General features: G+C 39.6%; 1 protein-coding gene across 1 annotated transcript; it reads left to right on the plus strand.

The window, feature by feature from the left end:
• Positions 1-2,575: 2,575 nt before the first annotated feature.
• GNPAT (glyceronephosphate O-acyltransferase) lies at positions 2,576-20,415 on the plus strand (the record flags this gene model as incomplete). Its single annotated transcript, XM_010189627.1, is given in 15 exon segments — positions 2,576-2,826; positions 5,276-5,452; positions 6,304-6,433; positions 8,665-8,792; positions 9,244-9,319; positions 9,930-10,081; positions 10,191-10,321; positions 11,007-11,230; positions 13,713-13,958; positions 14,679-14,758; positions 17,078-17,218; positions 18,223-18,322; positions 18,417-18,510; positions 19,971-20,032; positions 20,372-20,415. Coding segments are annotated over 15 exon segments (2,036 nt in total), but the record flags the coding sequence as incomplete, so codon positions are not given.
• Between the last annotated feature and the right edge of the window lie 697 nt (positions 20,416-21,112).

Below are 21,112 nucleotides of genomic sequence, written 5' to 3' on the forward strand. Positions count from 1 at the left end.
GAGAGGGAAACAGCTCCTGGTTTCATCAGAGATTCCCAAACTTCTCTTCTGTGTCTCTTGGGCTGTATGCTGGTATCCAAAGCACATAATGAGTGCTCTTGTTTTATTGCTGTCAGAGGTTACAGGGAGAAGTTCCAGGCTCCTGCCGTTTTATGTTTGTACTTCACTGGTGTTGCAGTAGCCATGCCCATGACTGAATTGCCAGATGTCAAGGTTTCCAGCAGCATGATTTCTTAATGTGCTCTCTATCAGTTGGCAATCAAAGCTGAAACAACAGCTTGTCTGTAATGTGTGAAAGCAGCATTACTATGCTTTCATGGTCGGTAAAGTGTGCGTGATTTGGCTCCCTCAGTGCTACTTCAGGACAGGGCGTGAAAATACCTATTGCCATGGAGAGAGATCAGTTGCACTTTGAATATGGAAATGTGAAATGAGGAACAGTGGCGGAGAGGTGACTTTTCCATCGGCTGCGGCCTTTGCAAAACTCCACTCACCAGAGCTGTGTTGGGGGATGGCTGTAGCAGCGCAGCGACTGCTGATGTGGCTGATAGTACCCGAGCTGAGCCCTGGGTTTCTTTGTCTGGGTTTTATGTAGTTGCAGGATTTAAACTTCGGTAATTGATGTAAATGTTGCTTAGACTTTCTGAGCAGTGACTTGTCAAATACTGATCTAAGTAGGTGTATACTTAGAGCCAACTAATATTTTTTGATGCTATTCTGAGCTATCTTTTTTGCTATTACAGAGCATAAGGAATCTTCTGTTTTATTTTTAATCGGGGGGCTGATACGAGGTGTTAGTGGCAACAGATGGCTAATACAAACTATTTCCAGTCTTCTTAATGGTTCTTAGTTTACTTGGCTCTTGCAAAACACCAACTAGTTGAAAGCTGTGGAAGAAGAAAGATTGCAAACTGTAATGCTAACCCATACAGGAAAAAAAATCCCCTAAAAGTTTTAAGAATACAGGCCTGGATTTAGTACATTATGTGGAATTTTTTTAAAAGTCCCTGGAAAGTTCATTCTTCAGTTGCTGTGGGATGATTCTCTAAACTGCAATAGTGGAAGGAAAAGGTAGACAATCTGCCAAGTGCTGCTGTAGTAGGAGGGTGGTATCCAAATTTGACTGTACTTACTGTGTGGGGAAAAAGAATATGAGAAGGTCAAACATTATAGTAGGATTTGTGTTCTCTGATAAAGTGAAATTGGCTTTCAGTACAGTTGAGGCCTTGAAGGAATTTTTGTGTTCTTAAATGGAGTTATTCCTCGTAACTTTTTTGTTTTGCCAAATTATGTTGTGTTGATGAATGGACAGAAACTAAATGTTTGCTCTCTACTTTAAATGTCAGCTGCTTTGATAGTGTTGCTGATGTGGCTGTGGTGGGCTGGCAGTGAAACATGACTCCCTCTCCTGAGATCGAAAACCCAGCCACCACTACTGGGCATTTTGCTTATCTGCTCCTGCTGTTCTTTCGTTTGTTTGCTGGCCAGGCTTTCCTCTTGGCACTGGAAAAGGTCATTGTGAGAGCCCGTGAAACAACATGTTTTATCCTTCATTATCAGACTGGTTCTGCACAGGTTGTGTACAGAAAGAGGAGGCAGAAAGAATGAAAAGGTTGTACCCTTCAAGTGGTGCTGTAAGGAAGTCATCAGCATTTTTAATTTTAGCATTTTCTTAAAAAGATGCTTGATCGTAGCCAATACTTTTATCTTTGTGTTTTACAGAGGCTTGCTCCAGTTGCCTTGCTTGTCTGGTGGCTGTTGCTGCTATTCTGAAGTGTAGTGAAATACAGTTTCAGTCTTGGAAAGACTGAGGGGTCATTTATACAAACTGTGGTGTTACAAGAGATGATAGGAGACATCTCCCTCCAGCACAGGGGATGCCTATGGACTCAAGGGGAAGAGTTTTGTCACTTGAGATTTCTGCAGCAGGACGTATCCACAGTTAGTTTTCAATGTACCATTTGTTTTCCTGTGTAGCAGTGGTGTTGGTTACTCAGAAGCTGTGCTCTCTTTTTACCTACGTCTGCACCATATTGCATTTTGATCTTCAGCTGGCTGGTAGAAGGTTTTTTGTTTGTTCCTGCCTGGCTGTGTTGTATGTACCTCATGTCCAAGCTTGGTGAAAGTCAGCGCAAATCACCAAGGTCCCAGATGCAATTTAAAGTAGCAGGGATTATTTTTTTATGTTGGTGGTTGTGTTTTTATAGTGTTATTCATGGCATTGTCTTTATGTAGCTGCAAGAGTTGAAATCAAAGGTGATTTAGTTAATACCTGTTAATCATGGAGAGGCTGGAGGCAAGGCACTTTGGCTTTCAACTCCCGGGTGTTCTCTCAGCTTCTCCTTGTTGGGCAGAATTAAGTAACGTGGCATAGGGTGATTTGGGGATCTTTGCAGTTGGAAGGGGTTGAGGTTTTTTGTTGTTCATGTTGGTTTTTTCCTTTCTTTCTATTTGCAGCATTGTTCCACACAAGTAACGTTAACTCAGAATGTGGAATGCATACACTGTAGAAAGCTAAAACAACCCAACCTTGAACATTTCAAAAGTATTGCACACTGTTGTTGTGGTATTGCAGCCAAGCAGACCACTGCATGGCTTGAGACAGTGTCTCATTCTTTATTTGTATGTTCCCAGCAGAAAGAGCTCACATCAAAGAAGAGAGATGAGTTTGAAGATATCTTGGAGGAGAGACGGTTGTCCAGCGACTTGAGATACGCGATGAAATGTTATACTCCTGTGATCTACAAGGGATTTTCACCTTGCAAGCCAAATGCTATTAAAAGTGCTGTTCTCCAGTCAGAACAAGTTCAATATGTTATCAAGCAGGTGAGGCTGGACACTGAGCTGTAGGACGAGGTGGACTGAACACAGCCGAGCTTTGTGTGGCAGCAGGGTAAAAACGATTATCGCTGATGTTGTCAAACGTGATAGCTGTAGCTTGAAAGATGGTCCAATAAATCAGTAACTTGAGAGCTGTACTCTTTTGTCAGGAAAAACAGATACTGATTTACCACGGAGTTCTCACTAAAGCTGTTAGATAGCTTATTCATGAAATAGTGTTTTGATTTTGCATATATGACACTTCACCATCTAACTTGTCCTATGTGGTTGACTTTTTTCTTTTCCTCCCCTCTTTCACTATCCTTGCCACAGAGCAGCCTTGTGAAAGACATGAACAGTCTCCTTCTTAGTGGATAGCTTTGTATTTGGAAGATGTCTTGTAGGAATTTTATAGTCTGGTGATGTGTTTATGAATCAGTCATAAATGCTATTTTCCTTAAAATAAGTGTTTAATTTCACAGAATTAATTCTTTGAATTAGAAACATTGTCTCAGATGTAACCATATTTTTGTTTTAAGAGGAAAGGCAGCTATGACGTCATAGTGAGTGAAATATTTTATATTCAAACTGGCTCATATTTTACATTGTGTTGAAATGGCTGAAATAAGAGCGTGTGCTAATTAGCAGAGCAACTGCTTTCAGTATTCAGGAAAAATAATCTCGGGCTAGTAGAAATATAGAAGATATTTTGGTTAGTCCTGGGTGAGTGGCTACCATAACATTTTATTTATTTTTTTAATGATCAATTTTACCTATGATATATCAAAACCTGTTACGATGTGATAGACCAAACCATGTCCTACAAGATGGTCCAGTTGCCATCATGAATTGCTCATTTATGTGAAATAAAAAACCCTACTTTTTCAAATTTAGAAACATTACAACATTTACTGAAGAAAATATTTTACAAAGGATTTGACAGAAAGACATTTATGTGATGTTTTCTCCTGAAATGCTGTAATTTTAATGGAAAGTTATTTTGATGGATATTTCCCTGGGTAGTGTCAAGTGGTTGAAGGGAGTTAGAAGACCTGACATTGCAACCTAGTTCTCAGCTTTGAACTAGAGATTACTGAAGGTATTGGAGACTATTGTGGGCAGTATGCCCAACCAGTTACAATTAGCATGCCTCCTGTCTGGGCAGAGTTTATATAGCTTTACGCAAGCATACTAGAATTTGTTCATGTGACAAACTGCTGAGGTTACTAGTGTTCAGTATGTGAAATTAAGTTCATTTGTTTGGTTTAGCTTGCAGTATGTGACTGGTCTGATTTTCTGATTCCTGATTTTTGAGGAGTGAGTGCTTAGCTCTATGGCGGACATTCACTTAATTCACACGGGATCAGCTGTGTGGGAAGCCTTTTACTGGTGACTGAGAACAAAAACGCTTCCCCTAGTGAATAATGAGAATAATTTTTTGGCTTCCTAAGAGAGATTGATTTTTCTCAGGCTCAAGTGGAAGCAGTTTTTGACTGCTTTAAGTGGTTAAAATAATCAGTTACAGCTATGTGTGGAAATGCGCAGGATGATGGATAAATGCATTTATTAAAACACAATTGAACTGTTAGATATGATAGTAAGGTGGTATATGGAGGTAGGTTGGAGGAGATGGATGTTCTCATATGTCACAAAATAGAAATAATAGGTTAGCAGTGCTGGCCTCCAGAGCCGTGCTTTTTTGGAGGCTTTTTCTTCTGCCATTTCTTTCCTCCTCTGTGTTCAGTAAAAGGCATGTTCTTCATTCCATAAAAAAGACTAACTTTTCAATTAAATATTTATAGGCTCAAAGTATCAAATAAGAGGGGCAACCATTATTTAGGTTTGTTTTAAGAAAGTTCAAAAGGGAATGTGCAAAGCAACAGAAAAAAGATCATTGACTTGCAAAGTTTGTAGAGACAGCGCTTTGTATGCATTTCAGCGAGCCAGTGCTAAAGCAATACATTACAAAGAAATTCAAGCATGATGGGACTGAGGTTCTTCAGCCAAGTCTTAAAATCTAACCCAAATGCACTTCAAAGATTTATGTTGTGAATATCTCTGCAAACGTAGGTTTCATTTTACTAGTCAAAGAAAATTGCATACAGCCTTCTTCAAACCAATAATATAGAAATGTTCTTTGAACTTAAATCTCCTCAGAAGATGCTACAGGTTAAAATGTTCAGATGGTGTTTTTGGTGGGGAAATTGTTGCACGCCCTCCCCCCTGCTGTTGATATCTAAGCTCATTCATGATTTTGAACAGCTTTAACTTGGCTTTCTCTTGTTGGCTGACACCAAACAGATTCTGTGTGATTAGATGCACGCTTGTCACATAAAATCTTGCTGACTGTTGCAGTAGTTCTGCCATAATTATTGTGACATGTAGAATAGTGTCCGTGGGCAAGAAGAAGGGAACAACATCTGACTGCTGTTTTGTTTGGTTTGTTTCTCTTTAGTTAGCAAAAGAGATAGGAGAATCACCTGATATTATCCAAGAAGAAGCTGCAGAAATCCTGGATGAGATGGGCCACAGTATGCAATTAGGAGCTATCAGATTTTTTGCCTTTACTCTGAGCAAAATATTTAAACGGCTTTTCCAGAGAGTTTGTGTGAATGAAGAAGGAATGCAGAGAGTAAGTACCGGTGGGGGGAAAAAAAAGTTATAGTATTTTCATACCAGTCACTTGGTCAGAGACTCTAATCTCCACTCCAAGTAACAAATATGAAAAATACCCTTTGAAAAAAAGACTGCACATGTGTTTATTATTGCATTTCTTAACAAGTGGCGGTGTGGGGAAAGACAAATGGTATGAAAGTATTTAAAGGCAGTCAGCAGGACTTTTTTTTTGTTTTCCAAATGCTTCCTATGGTAAGGAATACTTCCAGTCATGTGTTTGTGATTGTCACATTGATGAGTCACTGAGAGTTTTTCTGCCTGGTATTATAAATTTATTAATGCATTTAGCTGAATTGGGAGTGAAAACGTAATGTTATGTGGCTGAGTGAACTGGCTGTTCTGCAAAACCTTCATACAGCTAAGAGTGTTGAAATATTGTGCACCTCTGAGGAGAAGATGCTTTAAGTTTACCTCAGTTCCCTGGGGAGCTGCTGTCCCTCTGTTTTGTTGCAAGATGCCACTGTTTTGGAGGGTGCAGTCCATTTCCTGGAAGATAGCAGTGTCAGCCCCTATTGGGTTTCCCATCCCCATCAAAAGGGATTTGAATTAGACTGTCATGTAATGAGGTGTCCCTGACTTTTGAGTTCTGTGATGCTTGTGGAACCACAGGTTGTCAATCTGGAAACTATTGCTCAACATTTCCTGTGATTCCATGCTGGAAAGGTATAGAGTATGTGGACAGAGAAGTCTCCCTTAAAGAAATCAGCTTCTGTTTGAAGCCCTGTGAAAGTCTACATTTTTTTAAAAAAAAAAAAGTCTGTAAATACTGGAACAACGTTATTTGTGCTGTTTTGTTGGTTTTTTTAGTTGCAACATGCCATTCAAGAGCATCCAGTTGTACTGCTTCCTAGTCACCGAAGCTACGTAGACTTTTTGATGCTGTCTTATTTGCTGTATACATACGACTTGGCTTTGCCTGTCATTGCTGCAGGAATAGGCAAGTATGTTATGCTAACAATGTTTTCAGGATTCAGAGAATCAGTAACAAGGGATCTGGTAGCTGCTGCTAAGTTGTATTTAAATTCTGTTCCAAATGTGTCTTGTTAAAACTTCCTTGGGTGAGGTGCTTGCAGCATCTGAACGCTTCTCATCAGTACTGAGTCCAAAGGTGATTTTTTTCATAGCAAGTTTGAAATTTCACATCAGAGAAGAAATTGTCAAGATTTTGGACACTTGATTTGAAAGCAAATGAAGTCAGTTTTAACAGTAAATATCTTCTGAGTTAATGTCTTCTTGAAAATCCTGACTCTGGCGATATTTAACTAAGAAATGTGATCTTGGAAGTCTTGGGTATCAACCAGATCTTGTAAGCAGGCAGACAACAGCCTCAGATCTGGTGCAGAGCTGTGGGCGCACAAGCAAGCTAGCAAAGATCTGGGAGCCTACTACTCTACTATAGTCTATTTTTCCTGTCGAGAGGTTAAGAAAACCAATAGAAAATCAGCAGAGTCTGGGAGAATGTGCTTGTTAGGGAAGGCAAGATTCTGCTGGTCTTTGAGTTAGTGGTATCTTGCCTCTGAGTGATGCAGATTAGCTTCTGCTGAATTCGGAAGTTGATGTCTCATAGCTACATTGACCAAGATGTTTCAGCTGCTTACCTGTCTTGTATCATTCCAAATCTGCTCACATGCCGTTGTAAGTATCAGTGTAATCCTGCGCTGACTTTTCGATTTGAGCCTTTATGAGTTTTGGGCCTCAGAACACTATCTAAAGAAACTGTTAGTTTAGTTTAGTTTAGAGGGATTTTTTTAGCGATTCACGTTTTTTTTTAAGTGCTTTGGGTATTTTGAGGTCAAAGTTCTGCAGAATTAGGGACCTGCACCTTGATGCATGTGTGTATTGTTTTAAATTCCTCTGGAAAAAAACCCACAGTTGTCTATGGCTGCAGTTGTATTTACTGCATATTGTGTTAGAGGTTCACAAGGTGCAGTGTACAAACTCACTCTCAAAGTGGTACTTGTAGGTGGCAAGTGCCTCTGCTTTATTAGGAACTGGTTGGCTTCAAGTAACATAGGGATAGATCTATGGGGATTAACTAAGTGGAACTTGACAGTTGTCAGTGGCACCACAGAACATGCTCTGTGCATTAGTGGGAATCTTGCTGGTGCTGGGATTGTGTTTCTGTCTTGGGAGAGACACAGCTGGTGAGGTGTTGTCGGCTTGAGGCGTGGGAAAGGATGTCCCACTTTGTGGGGTGGCAGTGTGTGATGGGAAGAGGCACTGAGCATACAGTCAGTATCCTGCTTAGGGGGTTGAGTGTGTGTGGCAGGAGGGTGGAAGTAAGGGAGGCGATAGAGCCTGTGTTGTATGGAGAGAGGGAGGATAGTAGGAGAGTAAGGGAAAAAGATGGACCTCTGCACGTGGGAAGCTCTGACAGCTGCTATTGCTGCCCAGGGTCCTATAGCCAATTTCCTTTTATCTGTTTTTTTCTTACATATATATGTCTTACACACACGCATATATACATATGTGTCATTGCCAGCATTGCAGCTGGAAAAGTGAATTTATTTTACCGAGTGAATAGCTCTCCTCAAGTGTTTCTTGGATTGAGGTGGCAAGGAGGTTGAAGTGGCACATGGCCAGCTGCTGTGTAGACCTGCTGTGAATGCTTCCTGAAGAATTTGTTAATGTTAAGCGTTCTCTGGTTTTGACAAGTTAAGCATGATTGCTTAAGACTAGAAAACTATAAAAAAAAATTAGCTGCTTTGGTGTGCCCTTCCCAAAGTGATGAGTCAGGATAATGGTATAAATATGGTGTAATATTAAATGGTATAATATAGTGTAATTGGTCAGTTAATTTCTGTGTTTTCTAGGATATATCCAGTGATAACTGATCTTTTTGAAGATGAATGAGACAATGTACCTCAAAAATTTAGTCTTTATTGTGACTGAAATATGGCCATCTAAATTATGAAAATAAATTGCCTTATGTGAATGCTGCATACAAAAAATAGCAAAAGCATATTATAATATGCTATTCGTGGCTATATAAGTCTTGCTAGACAACCTGAGAGCAAATAAAGGTATTTGCAGCAACAGAATCCTTGAAAGAGATTTTTATTCTGGTAATTTAATCAGTGTATTGGAGAAAGTGGTTGATCCTGCTGGCTGATACTGATTAATAAGTTTTGTGTGTGTGGTTTTGTTTTTTGTTTGGTTGTTTTTCAGATTTCCTAGGAATGAAAATAGTTGGTGAACTGTTACGAAGGGCAGGTGCCTTTTTTATGCGACGTTCCTTCGGTGGGAACAGACTCTACTGGGCAGTGTTTGCTGAATATGTAAAAACAATGTTAAGGGTAAACAAATCACTGAACTCTCAAACTGTATGCTTAAGAAATATTCTGCTGCAATGATTCATGTGAAATATGCACGTTTTGTTACAGTTTTGTGATTGAAAGTCTTCACTGTGATCTGATTAAACGGGTTTTACCTCAGAATTGCTGTAGGTGAAGAGTATGCACGCACTCTGTTGTTACTGTAGTTCAGCAGTAGGTGGTAAACAAATTGTTGCTCATCAGTTGCTTTGTATCATGTGCCCATATCTCATGACAGACACAATGTTTTTGTTAATTTAACTATATGGTGTGGATGAATGTGGGCCTAGAGATGACTGAAGTTAGACATGCATGACTTCTGTTAAAAAAAACAACTTACTTATATTTTAAGTACTTAAGATTATTTGTGGGCAGTATGGAAGAAATGTTTTTAGTTTTCTGACCAGCTTTTTTCGTTGTTTTACTTTTGAAGAGTGGCTATGCCCCAATTGAATTTTTTCTTGAAGGGACTCGAAGCCGCACTGCCAAGACTCTGTCTCCAAAGTTTGGTAGGTTTGTTGAAAACTTGGAACATTTATGATTATTGGTGTTTTCCTTAGGCTATGTTCTTCATAAGTTCCTGTCTGAAGAAGGGATGCTAAAGTGGTGGGAAGTGGGTGAGGTCTGTCAGAGTAGTGGAAAACGCTATGGTTAGAGTTCCAAGGCCATGCAAAGAAGGGCAATACACAGCTGTTGCACTCTACTGCTTTCTCTCTCTTTACCCCATTGTGTACTTAATTGCATAACTTTTCCTTGTTTTCTTTCTAGAAAATAGGCTTTCCTGACCAGGAGAGAAATATTGTAAACTAACTGTAAAAGTGATGGGGATTCTTAAGAAGGAAGATGCTCTGCGAGGGCAGAACACTGCTGCTGAAAAGAGCACAAATAGTTGTTCAAATGCATTGCTTACTTTTATCTTCTCTTTTAGAGCTTGGGCAATGTTTTGTGCTTCTGCTTGCTTGAAGAGAGAACAAGCACAGTGCACACGTAGTAGCAGTTTCTAAAATTTGGAGATGTCTTTTTCAAAGTTAAGTTGCAATTGCTTTTCCCTCCTTGAAAAAGACAAGTGATTCACTTTTTTCTTTTTTCTTTTTTTCCCTTCCTTTCTCCAATTTGCAGGTCTTCTCAGCATTGTGATGGAACCGTTTTTCAAACGTGAAGTCTTTGACACGTACCTTGTTCCCATCAGCATCAGCTATGAGAGGATATTAGAAGAATCTCTGTATGCATATGAACTCCTAGGAGTCCCAAAGCCCAAAGAATCTACATCTGTATGTAAATTACTTAAGAACCGGACATGGGATGTCAGGTCAGGACAGGATGGGGGTATACACACCCTGTAGCACCTAAATCTGCTCTTTGCCCTTCCTGTTTTCTTAGGGGTTGTTAAAAGCCAGAAGAATCCTCAGTGACAATTTTGGTACCATACACATCTACGTTGGCCAGCCAGTGTCACTTAGAACCTTGGCGTCTGGGAGAATCAATCGGTGCCCATACAATTTGGTTCCCAGGTACCGCATCTTTCTGTGGTCTGTGCACAGGAAAAGCATTTGTTTAATCCTCACCTGCGTAAAATAATTAAGATGTTCTCTTGTACCTTGTTTTCAACTTCTTCACCTCCCCTCCACCTGACTATTTAGACTGCTGAACCTGTTTTGTCTGATCAGAAGCTTATCCTGCTTGTGATTGGGTGTTTCTGAAACAGGTTGTTACTTGCATAGCTTTGCACTGTGTCAAGAAGATGCCATTTTAGATGTTAATGATGATGCATGACCCAGGCAAAGCTCTGTTTTCTGAGAATTTGGTGGTTTTGCCACTTAAAAATTCTGCCTTTCTCTCCCTTCTTGCTTTATTACTGCAAACTGCTATGCAATCATGTGCCAGGGAGCTGTAGCTATGACTGGATTGGGTGGCTTTTGCGATTCGTTACACAAAATAAAATGCTTTTGAATTTTTTTAAGATGGCAAATATATAGCATCAATAGAGAGTTCTGTGTTTCAAATACTGTCACGAAGCTACTGATGTTTTACTCTGTACTTCCGTTCTACATAGCACACCAGCAGCATCACCCTCCAGATGTTAGGTGCTATAAAGTGATTATGGGTCTGGGAGCAATACAGAAGAAGTAAAGAAGGGGGTGGTTTTATGTTCCAGGTTCTGAAGCTCTTTACCTTGAACTGTGTTCTTTTTGCCAGGCATCTCCCCCAAAAGCCATCTGAGGATATCCAAGAATTTGTCAGTGACGTAGCTTACAAAATGGAGCTCCTGCAAATAGAAAACATGGTTTTGAGCCCGTGGGTGCTAGTTGCTGCTGTTCTGCTCCAGAATTTGCCAGCCATGGATTTTGAACTTCTAATAGAAAAGACCCTGTGGCTTAAAGGCTTAACACAGGCTTTTGGAGGATTCATTGAATGGCCTGGTATGCAGAGAAAGTGTTATTTCTATTCCCTTTTTTTTTGCTTCTGTGGAAGCAGTGTATGGTGACAACTTTACAGAATGTTTTCTTCAGAGCTGTAAATGGATTTTAGGATATGCTACAAATGATGCTAAAACCTAGCAGGTGTTGGCTCAGGCTGTAGAAGATACTACCTTGAAAAGCAATTAGGTGGAGGCAGAACAGATATTACACTGTTACTTCCTGAAGAGTGGAATGAGGGTGAAATGTTAAAGTGCTTGTATTGGAGTACTGAGATTTGCCTAGTGCCTGTCTCTGAACTCTGAATAAGTCATAGGCAATTACCTGGTCTGCAGCAACTAAACTTGGTGTGATGCTATGTTTGTTGCTTGATATTGGCTATAGTGTAAGTTGTGAGTGTGGCAAAGAGCTAGTGGAAACAAAACTATAATTTGTCTATTTATTTTTAGATTTCGCTTTATACCCAGAAACAGTGATGACTTTTGGGAAGGAGGCTTCTTTTTTGTTTTTATTTATATACATATATTGTGTGTGTACATACATACATACATATATAATGTATGTGTCTATATTGGCTGCTGAAAGGTTGATTCTCCATCCAGACTTTGTGAATAATTGTTTTAAACTTCTCTGTGTGAGCCAAGGTGACACAGGTAGTTAATTTTAGAGCCTCGTGACATAATTGGTAAAGCCAGCAAAGAAAAATGATGTGTCATGCAAATACATCTACTTTTTCACCTTAGGTAGACTTAAACTGTGGATCTTTGCTTTTGTAGTCTTGTGTATAATCAAGAATCCCTCTCAGTACTGCAATAAAGAACTACGAGCAGGCTGCAGTTATAACAGGACTCTCATTTCTGGAAGAAAACCACTTCTCCTTCCAGGGATCTGCACTGCAGTGAATGCAAACAAGGTCTGCTCCTGCCAGACTGGTAAAAGGAGGAATTTCATAGCAATATTTAAACTTCATTTAGACTCTTCCTGCACAGTAAACTGTGGAATATACCACATTTGGGTTTGCTTTTTAATTTTCTTTATTGTCTTAGCAACACTGAATAAGCTTTTGCTTTATTAGAGTTGAGGTGTAGACAGGGAATGGAAAATAGGCATGGTAATGAAACGGGGGAATGACAATAACTGAGCAGATCTTGATGGGGGGTGCTAGCCCCTCTCTGGGCATCAGTTGCATAGAAACAGGGTTTGTTGTTTTGGTTTGGATTGTTAATTATTTGAAAGAATAAATGTCACTTAAAGGCTAATTTGATTACATTGCCAAGTCAGCAACTACACATACCCTGTCTGTTGTTCTGTCTTGAAGCAGGTAGTTGTTTCTCCCTGTATCATGCTGGTTGGTTGTTACAGGCAAAACATTTGCTTGGTTTTAGAAATTTTGTACTGAAAACAGGAACTGCAAAATTACTTGCTCACACTTCTGCTTATTGCAGCTAGAAACTTGGGAACTTTAGCAAAACTGGAACAAAGTAGGCTGAAAGAGCAAATAAGATGCAAGGACATTCTATGTGAAGTCTATGTTAAGGGGAAATAATAGTAGTTTTTCCATCAGAAGCTATATTGACATGATATGATTGTGGTGCTGTGAACATATAAAGTATATTTTAGTGTTCAGTTAGAAGTTTTTATTGCTGCTTTTCTTACTTGCCAAAGAGTTCCCATTTGATGCAGGGAATGTTTCAGTGATGTTTAAAGTGTAAGGTATTCTAAAAAGGCGAGCGTACTTTCAAGGTTTGAGATGTTACTCGTTATCTGAGTAAAGCTCACAGTGTGTCACACTGACAAAAAAGCTTGACTAAAGCCCACAGGTTTGTGAAACTCACGCCTGCCTTTGAGGAACTTCATTTAAAACAGCTCACCAAAACCATACACTGCTTTGCAAAAGCAAGGCATTTTAAAAGGATTGTCTTTCGAAACAAGAGGAGGTTTGGGGTTAAATACGGTCTGGTTTCTCTTTGCACAGTTATATTATGTAATGAAACTTATGTTAGGATTTCTTTAAACTTAATTTGAGATGGTGTCTTCCTTGTATGTGGGAGTTGAGAAGAAACATTGTAAGACTTGTGCATCTGATTCTGAACAGTAGTGTCAGAAATGTCTAAGCAAAAGTATGATCTCAGTTTCCTTAGTGATGAATGTATCCATCAAACAGATCTCTCCTCTTTTTTTTTTTTTTTTTTTTTTTTTGGAGGCTCCAAATACTTGTTTCGGAGACAAAGGAAGTATTTGTCATTGTTAGCAAGTGGAAGAATGTAAAGTGCTTTAATTGCAGAAATGTCTGAAATCTGTTCTTTCTGTCTCAAGTTATGCCAAGGCTGCCAATTCCTGGTGTGGATTATTTTAGAATCTCTCTCTAACTGGATATTTGCTGTAATAATTGGTCTTCAGTGTTAAAACTTAATGCAACACTGGCGCATTTTAGGCTGTTTCAATGGAGTTGTGTTCCCTCTTGCATCTTCCTTTCTCCTGCTAGATAACCTGTGTGCCAAAAAAGCAGTCCTGTCTGGCCTCACCCTGCATTCCAACATCGCTTGCCTTGTTGATGGCCATGTGGTCCTTCATGACAAAGGAGTGGAAGATGGAGCTGTAGGGGAAATTGTCTTCAAGCGCGCTCTGGCCATCCTGATGTGCGCCACCTACAGAAACCAGCTGCTGAACGTTTTTGTGCGTCCGTCTCTGGTGGCAGTTGCCTTACAGATGACACGCAGCTTCAGAAAAGGTACGTCTGGGGAGCTCTGAGAGCCCGCTGCCTTTGCTCCTTGTGCTGTCAGCTCTAAGAGGAGCATGAGGTTCCTGCGGCTGCTAGTGGGAGCTTCCTGAGAACATTATGGTCTGAGTGAGGTCCCATGGCATAGGGTGGTTGTGTTGCGAGGGGACAGGGGTATATGCTTGCCTCTTTTGTTTGTTTACCCTTTGGTACTTTTGAAAGTAGATATATTTTGCTGATGGGGCAGGGTTAAGATGAGGTGATCCCAGTTCCCAAGTGTCTTATTTTGTTGGTGTTTAGCAGACCAGCTTTTTGGCTTACAAATTGTGTGCAACTTTTATATATGGTGCAGCCTCTTCTCAATCTTTCTTCTCTTGCCACTACTGTTTCTGAAGTATTTCAGTGTTTTCTAATACTGCACTCTTATTAAAGAAGCTTTTCAGAATACATGCCTAAATTTTGTGTAGCATCTGATTATGTGGTGCTTAATGCATGTTCTGAGAAGCCACAACCCCCTGCGCTTTCCTTCTGGTTACAGCTGAATCAAATGCTTTGAGCGCTTGCTGTTCTGTTGGGGTGGTTTCTGCTGTATTGGTATTGTATGCTTTTAGTGTCAAGTCCAAATTGTATTTGAAGGTAGGTACTCTCCCTGAAATAAGGAGTAAATCACTTTTCACTTGCATGCTTTAAATGATGTTTTTAAACAAGTATTTTACAATTTTTTTTTTTCAGAGGAAGTCTACAGCTGCTTCAGCTTCTTGAGAGACGTTTTTTCTGATGAGTTCATCTTCTTTCCTGGCATTTCATTGAAGGTAAAAACAACCTTTATACAGAAATACTGATAGTCAGTAACACAACCAACTAAAATAGCATCTGATTTCAAGGCTCTGCCAAACAAGTGTTTTGTGATAAATACCTACAGTGGTATCAACTTGATCTGTAAGTGGGAGGGAGAATTTAAAAGGGGCTCAGAGTAGAGGTAATCATTTGTTCAGCTGCAAAACATTGCCTGAATCCACAAGGTTGTATATGCAATATTTTTTTTTCCTATCCAGTAAGAAACTAAAAATCCTGAAATTGCCCAATTCTGAAATGAACTGTAGCAGAAGTTTGGCTTTTTTGCATAAATCTACCAGTCTTCCAGCATGCATATAGTAATATGTATAAAGCAGTCTTTAAAATGAAGTATAAGTACTGTCCTCTGCAGTTATGAAAGAGACCTTAGGCTCTGAAGAAAAAAGTGTTAATGTAGATTTAATTGAATTATGTCAGAGAGTGGGTATATCCTGTTGGCACAGAAACAAAACAGGAATTCTCACTGAGGCTACACCAGAATATTTTTTCCTAAAAGCTCTTGCAGATTGTGTAGCAATGGGGCACTGCTGCTCTTTCAGGAAGTTAAACTCTCTAGGTATTATACCAATTAATGATCAACCATTGTATGTCTTTGTTATCTTTGGCAAATAGAATATGCAATTTTAATTACCTATTTTACTTTTAAAATTACCTTTTAATTACCAATTTTAAGTACCTATTGTCCTCTGGTTGATTGTACTTGTCCTAGTGCAGCTGTGATTAGTTGTTTGGTGTAGCTCCGTATTTGTGGTCTGTGATGGCAAGGGTACCAGAGGACAGTGCCATCACCCAGTGCCTCATCTCTTAAAGTCCGCCTCTGTACCCACCTCTCCTTGACTGCACAGCAAAGTGGTATCTACTTGGTACTGTTTATACAACAGCTAATGTTCCTCTTGTACCTTGAACTCTGAAGGTTTCAATGTTTCTGTGCATAAATAAACTTTTTTTCTGGAATATTTTGATGGCTCATGGTTGAGCCTTCTTAGCTTTTTATTACTACTGTTTATCTTGTATAGATTCAGATAGTGCATTGTGAGCACTATGAGGGAAGTGCTTATGGGAAAGCCTGATTTAAACTTCTGCAGCCAGTATCTTCTACAGATTGAGGCAATGTAGCCTGTGAAGGAGTTTGAAGTGGGAGCTTCCCTAATGGTGTACCAGGGTCCCTGGTAGGGTCTTATGGAAGCTTTAGTTGCATCTGATTTTGCTTGAAAAGAGCTTCCCTTTGTTTCACCCCCTAACCCATACAAGCATGGCTCGGACGAAGCTGGTATTGTTCATGTGTGTCACCATACCACAGGGCTGGGTACATCTGCGTGCTCCCTGCAGGACGTGCTGTGTCAGTTTGGACACATCCTGCTGGGTCCGAGCTGGCTGTAGTCCAGCCAGCTTGAAACACAGGTGAGCACAAGTTTATTAGTAAAAAAAAAATAAAATTGGTTCAACATCATACCCAATATAAAGTGGTAAGTCTGGGTGTGGTTTTTATTTGGATTTAAAACTGATTAGACATTATTTTTATCAATGTTAAGGCCAAATATCTGATGACTATGTTCGTGATCTTTCCTGCATAAGAAAAAAGAGATAAGAGTAATTCTCCTAAGAATGTTGAAGACTTGCAACTATATTAAAATCTCAGATTTTTAGAGATAGAGAATTGGGCCTTTTTTGAGGCTGACTGGCACCACTGCTGATCTGAAGTTACTGATCTGTCATGTCTGTGTCCCATCCCCTGGTGTCCTCCGTGTGTGTGTTCTGTGTCCCCCTCCCCCTTAGGCTGATATTGACAAAATCATTTTGTTGTTAACATTTCTATGGTTTGTAACTTTTGGCCATTGTGTTGCTTCTTTGGTAGGGGGCAGGTCAGCCAACTATGTTATCATTTATTGCAAGGAGTGCACATATGATAAAAGCAAACCCTGACTTAAACAAACAAAGCCCCCCCACACCCTAAACCAGACAGCCTGTCCCTATTCTGACAAAATGAGGGAGCTCAGGCTGCCTCTTACAGTAGCAGCCACCACTGCTGTCTTTGTTCCTAAGCCCCTTGCTCATCAAAATACTGCTCTGCTGTGTTCAAGAACACGTTCCCACCGCCTTTTTAGAGGGGGATTTCTGGTATATAGGGGAATTCTAGTTCAGACCAAGTTCAGAAATGGAAGTGGTGCCCATTGTGTGTTTTTTTTGTTGTTGTTGTTGTTGTTGTTGATTTTGTGGGTAAAGGTAACTGCACTTACTGAAGTTGTTAAAATTTCAGTTACGCTTCTCTCTCCCAGGATTTTGAGGAAGGATGTTTTCTGCTCACAAAATGTGATGCCATTCAAACAACTCAGCAGTAAATCTACCCTACTGACAAAGGAAGTTGTACAGTATCTTTCTTGTCAGCTATGTTCAGACCTTTTGTGGAAGGTTATCAGGTATGTTGTTCTTTGGAAAATTATCTTTTTTTTTTTTTTCCCCCTCGCATGTCTTATAGGAAAACAAGGAGGACTGTGATACTTCTAATATAAACAGTGATAAATATATGATATTTATCACTATTTATATTAGTCTATTTATATTTATCTATGATAAATAGTGGCTGTTTTCATGGCTGGGGAGTGCAAGAGTTGAGAAGTAGCAGTAACAAGTATCTTAAAGACCACCCTGCCCCTGGGATCCTGACTTCAGCTTTTGACTCAGACTTTTCCAACTGGCTGAAGTAGTAACTGCCTTGTAATGTGATGGGCTGTCGTGGGTTTATAAGCTTCACAGGGAGTGTGCTGCTACCAGCTTCTTTGGTTTTTCTTACGGAGAACTCTTGCTTAATTCATTTTATGTCCGCTGTCCTGCCAGGTGCGGAAATGTGTTTGCATCTCATATCTGATAGCTTTCTTGGGGAGTCATTAATTCCATCCCTATCTCCTTAAATTAATTGCTTTTCCGAGGTTTTAGTAAGACTAGACACTTATGTTCCTGTAATAAGCAGTGTATACAAAAATAGGAGGCTAAAATCTCAAGTGCGTCAGCATGGTATTGGTGGGAATGAATTGGTAGACGTTTGAACCTGGTGGATGAGGGCTCTGTTAATGATCTGGTGTGTGGCTTGGGCCGAACTGTACTGATTTGCCCAATTTTTCCTATCTGTAAAACATATATGGCTTTAAAAAATATACTGGTTTTTACTGTGAGAACAGGAATGTTAGATTGATGTCTAAGGTAATGATTATAGTAATACTGAACCTTATTTTAATTTGAAGATTCTCATGCCTGTTAGTAATAAAAATTTCAGATGCTCTATGTAATGATACCTTTTGAGTTCCTTTGACGCTTTTGAAAGTGTAACAGTGTTGCTTCCTTATAAGGCCATGTGTGTGTGTTTGTAATTAATAAAAAATTGAAAATCAAAAGGAAAGAAGTGCTAATTTTCTTTAAATTTTAGTTGATTTTCAGATACCTCTCAACAGAAACAAAAGAAGCCTTTACTGAGAAGCAGTTTATACCTGGAGTCCGCAACTTTATTTTTCAGCTTCTTGAGAAGGGTGTGTACAGCTGTTAACAGGCTACACTTGTAAAATCTTATTGCTTAATGGGACTGTGATAAAACTTTTCATTGTGTTTCTGCTTTCTCTGTAGGGAATACACAGTGTTATGAAGCGCTGTCTTCTGACATGCAGAAAAATGCCTTAGCAGCTCTTGTGCAACTAGGTGCAGTGAAGAAGAAGAAAATGTAAGTAACGTTGGCTTTTTGGTGTACAGAAGTCTGTGTGTGGTTTTACTGGCAATTCTTAATGACTGAGCTTCTTAATGAAGAGCAGAATCCTAACTGCCTGTGCACCAGTCAACTGGTTGATTGGTTTTACCTGAGTTGTGGTGTCATGGTTTATGCGGTTCCTCTGTCACCCTGTGCCTCCTGCCCACTCAGGGAGGGGTGTTGGAAAAAGGAAAGGAGATTCGTGGGTTGAAATAGATACAGATTTAATAAAATAAGAATAATAATAAAAACTAATATTAATAACAATATTAATTAAAAATACACAGAGTTATACTCAGCCAATATTGTGGGGGAGTAGGCCTCACAGGTGGGGTGGTAAACAAGTCCCCCTTGAGATGTCAGCCATGGAAGAGGGAAGAAGGAGAAGGAGGGCCAACCCCAGCAAACTGCCCAATTTATAGTGAATGTGACGTTTATAGTATGGATGAGTATTAATTGGTCAGCTTGGGTCAGCTTCCCCGGGTTCTTGCTTCCTCCAGCCTCTGCACCCATTTATCTCAACGCTGCTGAAGACCTTAAGCATCACATACCAGCTTTAGCTGAAACCTATAACAAAGTTTTAGCGCTTTGTTCCCATGAAATAGAGTGTTGTAGTCCTTAAAAAAAATCAGTTTTTCTCAACAGAAAACTGACTCTCAAATTACATCCCAGTAAACCAGGACACCTGGTGAAGATCTGGGTGTTTCCTTTCTGTACAGGTTGTAGAAGCAGAGTGGCACCCCCTCACAGTGAAAACACTCCTGTGGGACTTAGCCACAAAATTTGTTAACCCACTGGTGGGCTGCTTCTGAGTGCCTTTACCATTTGGTTTTCAAAGTGTCTCCCAAGGCTTTGATATGCAAGTGGACCAGTCCTGCTCCTCACATTGTCTTGAGCTTTCCACAGAACGTAGTTGGCAGCTGACGACCCTGAGCTATTTTCTTATGTCTCTGTTCAGGAAACAAATTGGTTAAGGTTTGTAGCGCTGTTGGAAAGCACACAAAGTACTGTTGTTGTTATATCCCCTGCCATGTCACTATGCTAAATAGGTGTCTACAGATAAATTTCCCTTTCAAGTAAATGAAATAAATCAATTGAGTGCTACAGAATTTGACATCAGCTGAAGATCTGGTTCAGTTTCAGAGAGACAGTCTTGAAAATCATAGTTGAAAACAAACAAATGTTTTCTTCCTGCAGTTGTCCCTAATAAAAATCAAGGGAAGAGAGAAGGACTGTGAACAAGAGAAAGATAAAGAAACCATAGCTGTCCTTGAGCACAATCTGCTTAGAAGTCTGCTGTGCCCTTAAAATTGATATGTATGCTGGTAGGATGAAAAATATGATGAAATTATAGAAATGTTTAATTCAGATTATAGAAATGACAGGAATAAGAAATATTCATTGAAGAAACAAGGTTTTTTCTTTTAACTGTGTAGGTCCAGTGGATTCACTTACAGTGTAAATCAAGAGGCTGTTAATAAAATCCTGGACGTGCTTGGTAAGTGTTTTGGGGGATCTCTTAATTCATTTAAAGAGAGCTTCTTAAGCTATAAATAAATTTGGACAGTGATCATACATTAAACACAGTGTTTTTTCCCTAAAAATTCCTCAGATTTATCTGTCTAAAAATCCTAATGATACCTTTTCACAGTATTTTTGGCTGTGTCATTGACTGCAGCTTTAAATTTTTCTTCTTTATTTGAAATACTGTGCAACCCGATGACCAAGGAAAAAATAAAGCAAATAGGATTTGATGGAGTAGTATTTACAGCATTTTGGTACTGCAGTAAGTATTTACTAGATTTTTAATTTTTTTATATATATTTTTTTCCCCTAGACGCTCAGATTCCTGTACAGAAACCCATGGCTGCACGACTCTGAGCGGTTCCTGATGCTGAGACTGGGTACAAGCACCCGCTGAGAGCACTGCCAGCCCCCCAGCCAGAGCAGGGACGGGAGCAGCATGGGTTCCCCTCCTGTGGGAGTGGGAGTGAGAGGTGTTCTTCAGGAGGGCAGTCTCCATTGCCACTTAGAAACTGTTGCTGCCGAGGGTTAGAATTCAGTTTGTATCCTCACTATGTTTTGGGTTGTTTTGTTGTTTTTTTTTTAAACAGATTAAACATTGTCTTTTTTTAAATAAATATTTAAAGCGAAGTGCACAGTAATGGCTAATTAAATACATTTTTCTAGACTTATAACAAGGAATGTGATTGGTTTCAGATATTTCATGGATATGAAAATGTAACAGGGAATTAAAAGACTTGCTATTAAAATTAATATTTAGAAAAATACATTGCTGGCTGGCTAAATGTAAGATAAGGCCCTTATAAACGACGAGCAGAAATCAAATCTTGGGCAATAACCAGAAATGCTCATTCCGTTGGGGGTTTTTTTTGTTTGGTTGGTTTTGGTTGGTTTTTTTTTCAATTGGTGTTATTTTAACTACTTGATGAATGTTATATTTAAAAATTGAATTAAAGCAGCGTCTTTAACGTGTCTGTTCTTCCTTCACCCACCCCTGCTCCGTTAGAAAAGTAAAGCGGACGCAAACGGGGAACAAAAAAGCGCAGGGCCCGGG

This window comes from Mesitornis unicolor, unplaced genomic scaffold, assembly GCF_000695765.1.
Source record: "Mesitornis unicolor isolate BGI_N332 unplaced genomic scaffold, ASM69576v1 scaffold21268, whole genome shotgun sequence".
Lineage (NCBI taxonomy): Eukaryota > Metazoa > Chordata > Aves > Mesitornithiformes > Mesitornithidae > Mesitornis > Mesitornis unicolor.